Genomic DNA, 3,745 nt, shown 5'->3' on the forward strand with positions numbered 1-3,745 from the left:
TTTGAGAGAAAAGCAATTATGTAGTGAACAATGGCAAAATCGTTGGGAAAGCCAGCCTGGTGGAATTACTTAGTTTAAGATTATAAAGCAGATCTCTATTCATAAGCAACACTAGTATTTTTATTTCTATCAACAAAAATTGAATTAGAATAATTATTTACTGATAGGGTATTTCTTTTTTTTATTTTATTACTTTGGCATCATAATATTTATCTATTTTTGTTACCTTAGTTGATTCCTTTATTCTTCTTCATTGGACTTGGAGCTACTGGTGCTGGGCTTTATCTATCGCGTCTGGCAATGTTCAGCCCGGATGTCTGGTATGTGAAGTCACGTATGTTACATCGTGAAATATGTTTTTGACAGTTTTTGTCAGTGGTGGTTTGCCAATGCCTTCCACTCTTAGTTAGAGGTGAAGAGGCACCGGTTGTGTCTATTTCAGCTGGAAAGGGAGTCGAACCCGAACTATTTGTGTATTTTGAATTACATGCTACCATCTGACCGACTGAGTTAACTCCAGCCACACTGCCTCCCCTTCTATATTGATGGTTTTATAAATAAAAATCTAAAGTACAAAGCAAGGAAACATGCTACTTTAAGACACTAGTTAAGGCTTCTGAGATATTGCGTCCAACTCTGGAAACTACACTGTAAGAAGGATGTCAAAGCCTCAAAGATCTGCAGATGTAATTTACTGGAATGGTCCAAGGGAGGGCAGACTTTAGTTTCATGGAAAAATTTGAAAAACTGATAGTGAAGTTTAAGGGAAGATTTGATAGGGTTAAGAAAGAGAAACAGTTTTTAGTGGCAGAAGGCTCAGTAAACTGAGGATAAGTGACACATCACTTTCACACTACCAAGTACTGGACAGTGAACATTTTCAAGAGATATACTAACCACTTTCCTCCTTGATAGTCAGTGACATTACCACCGTCAAGTCCTCTGTCACAACAACCTGGGAATTGCCAATAACTTACTTGAACCTGCACTTTACGCAGCTACAAGAGATCAGGTGCTGATATTCTGTGAGAAGTGATGCATCTCCGATGTTTTGTCACCATCCATAAGGCACAATCAAAAGTGTGATGGAATATCCCACATTTGGATGAGTGCAAGATTGGCAACAGCAAATAAATTTCAACGCCACCCAGGACAGAGTAGCTCACTTGATTTGCACCTCATTCACCATCTTCAATATTCACTCCACAACAGTATTCCATCTAAAAGTTAATGCTGCAAGACTTGCAAAGTATCTTTCAAGTATCTGTCAAGCCATTGACCTCCATGACTGAGAATGGCAAGGACAGTTAACCCGAGCTTTATCACCACTTCCAAATTCCCTTCTAAGTCATGCAGCATCCTAACTTTAATGTAGTACCTTGATCCTTCAATGCTGTTGAGTCACTTTCCCTGTGTAGCTCCCCCATACACCGCTGTGCAAGAACCGTCACATGCCTACTACAGCAGTGCAAAAAAAAGCTGCCTAAAATTTTCTGAAGGGTAGCTTGAAGATAGTAATTAATGCTGGTTTTTACAGTTACTTCAAATCCCTTAAATGAACCTCTTTTTCCTCATTTTTTTAGTTTTTAAAAAATAATTTACATTGTACATTTGAAATCATCATAGCTCCCTACTTGAGATAACTGATGGAAACTTAAACAGTAAATTTCAAACATTTTGTAGGACAATAGGGACTGAGCAGCAAGTGGAAGGAGTCGGTTAGTTCTTTCAAAGAATGGCCTTCTTTTGTTCTGCATAATACTATGATTCTATATAGTTGCATGTTTTTGCTTTTGTTTTTAGCTGGGACAGAAAGAACAACCCTGAGCCATGGAATAAACTGGGCTATAATCGTCAATACAAGGTAACTTGGTGGAGAAAGAATTTGCTGAAAACATTTACTTACAGTTGCACTGTTGGAAGTAAATTTGCTTCTGTTCATGCATTTAAGAAAAATAAATAGTAAAGCAATAGTCATAACATAATAAATGAGCTGTGAAATGATTAAGAAATATGCCTGCTGATTGTTTTATTCTTGTTTTGACAGTTTATTGCAGTGAACACTGATTATAAACAGCTGAAAAAGAATGGCCCTGATTTCTGAATGATTGCCAGAATGTCTAATTACCTCTGCTAAAATGCCAAAACTTTGCAAACCTGGATGCACAATATATTATGTTTCAAGTAATTATATTTATTGATCATGTTTTCTTTTAATATTAACAAAATAGTATAAAGCTTAATAACTTGCTTTATACTAGCCTTGATTTTTAAAACAGGAAAAATTCTGTTTCGATCAAACATGCTTGCTGTGCTTATTATATTTCTGTCATATGGATCAATCGCCAATAAATGTTCCACGCTTTCGGAATGCAAATTTTAATACTGTAATGTTATTTAGAAAAGTAAGGCATATTTAGCTAACTTAAGGTTGTAATTTATAGATTAATCATTGAAATTATTGAACTTGAAACAACAAAGAATTTTAGGTATGTGTAATTAACAAAAAAAGCTATACGGTACTTGAATGCTGGGATTTAAATTGTATCTATGCAATACTCGGTCAATGGAATTATTCATGAATTTTTAAAAATATTGCAATGTAATTGAGCCAATAAAATAAATAAAGTATGTATTATCATTAATGTTTTCTTATTTAATTAATCTTCCAAAGTGTTAATTAACTACGTGGCATAGGCAGCTGTCCCTCAATGCAAGGATGCTGTTTACCTAAGGGTAAGAGTTTCTGCAGTGTGTCAGCATTCTAACAGACTGTGTTCCTAAACCTGCAATTTGTTTTACTGTTTGGGTAATGGGATAAGGATTGCTTCGTTTTTCTTAGCTGCTGGTGCTCTGCTGCATCATTGAGACTTTATGACTCAAAACTTGATGAACAAATTACTGTCAATCTGAATAAATTATAAGCTCCGCCTAGTCATTAATATCAATATTGTCATGCTTCAAAAAGAGCTTCAGAGTGCCTTTGAAACTTTGCTTTGTCCTTTTATGGATCATTAGCCATTTCAAATTTTACAAAATATCATCTGGCAGGGAAGACACATTTTGTGATCGTTCAGCTTTGGTGTCCAGTCTATTCACATTGATTTTGTGTGAGTATTACTTGAATGCTTATAGAGGTAGCTTCAAGGATGGTAGTGTTTGTTTAGTGGTCCATTGAGTTCAGAGGCTGCAGCAAAGGCATTGCTGATGGAATTTCCACAGTCTCTTGTGTTTTGCTGATGCACCATCCAGGTCTCACTGCAATACAGAAGTGACGTGGTGACAACTGCTTTGACAACTGGGACTTCCAAGGTTTTTTTTTGTCAAGCACTCACTGCTGCAGTTGTAGAAGGTTGGGTTCATGTAGTTGATCTGGTTTTGGATCTGCTTGTCATTTTTTGAGAGAAGTGACTTCTCCTTTTGAGGGAAGTGACTGCCAAATGTGTGGTCAGTATATAAAGGAAATTTAATATTTATCTGACCAGGAATGGCTTGATATATGAGTTTGGTTTAGAAATGTCAGCTAAAAGTTCTTCCTTTGCAAAATTGAAAAGATCAAGAATAGCTTACAAATCTGGTTCAGACTGGTTAAAGACATTGCAGTCATCTGCAAATTGCAAATTATGTCTGTCTGTTGTGATCAGTTTAGTCTTGGTGTGGAGGTTATTGAGATTAAACATTTTCATCTAAATGGCTTAATACTAACACCAGATGACAGTTGACTCCTGACTTGTGCCTTGGAGAT

General features: G+C 36.1%; 1 protein-coding gene across 1 annotated transcript in view; it reads left to right on the plus strand.

Annotated features, from left to right (window-relative positions):
- The window catches only part of LOC122549805 (cytochrome c oxidase subunit NDUFA4-like), a 14,120-nt gene extending 11,485 nt beyond the window's left edge, over positions 1 to 2,635 (plus strand). Inside the window, exons 2-4 of the mRNA XM_043689864.1 lie at positions 232 to 320; positions 1,804 to 1,864; positions 2,048 to 2,635. Coding sequence (XP_043545799.1) covers positions 232 to 320; positions 1,804 to 1,864; positions 2,048 to 2,104 — 207 coding nt within the window. The 3' untranslated portion in view covers positions 2,105 to 2,635. The remainder of the gene's footprint in view (positions 1 to 231; positions 321 to 1,803; positions 1,865 to 2,047) is intronic.
- The last annotated feature ends 1,110 nt before the right edge of the window (positions 2,636 to 3,745 follow it).

Source organism: Chiloscyllium plagiosum, chromosome 5 (assembly GCF_004010195.1).
Source record: "Chiloscyllium plagiosum isolate BGI_BamShark_2017 chromosome 5, ASM401019v2, whole genome shotgun sequence".
Lineage (NCBI taxonomy): Eukaryota > Metazoa > Chordata > Chondrichthyes > Orectolobiformes > Hemiscylliidae > Chiloscyllium > Chiloscyllium plagiosum.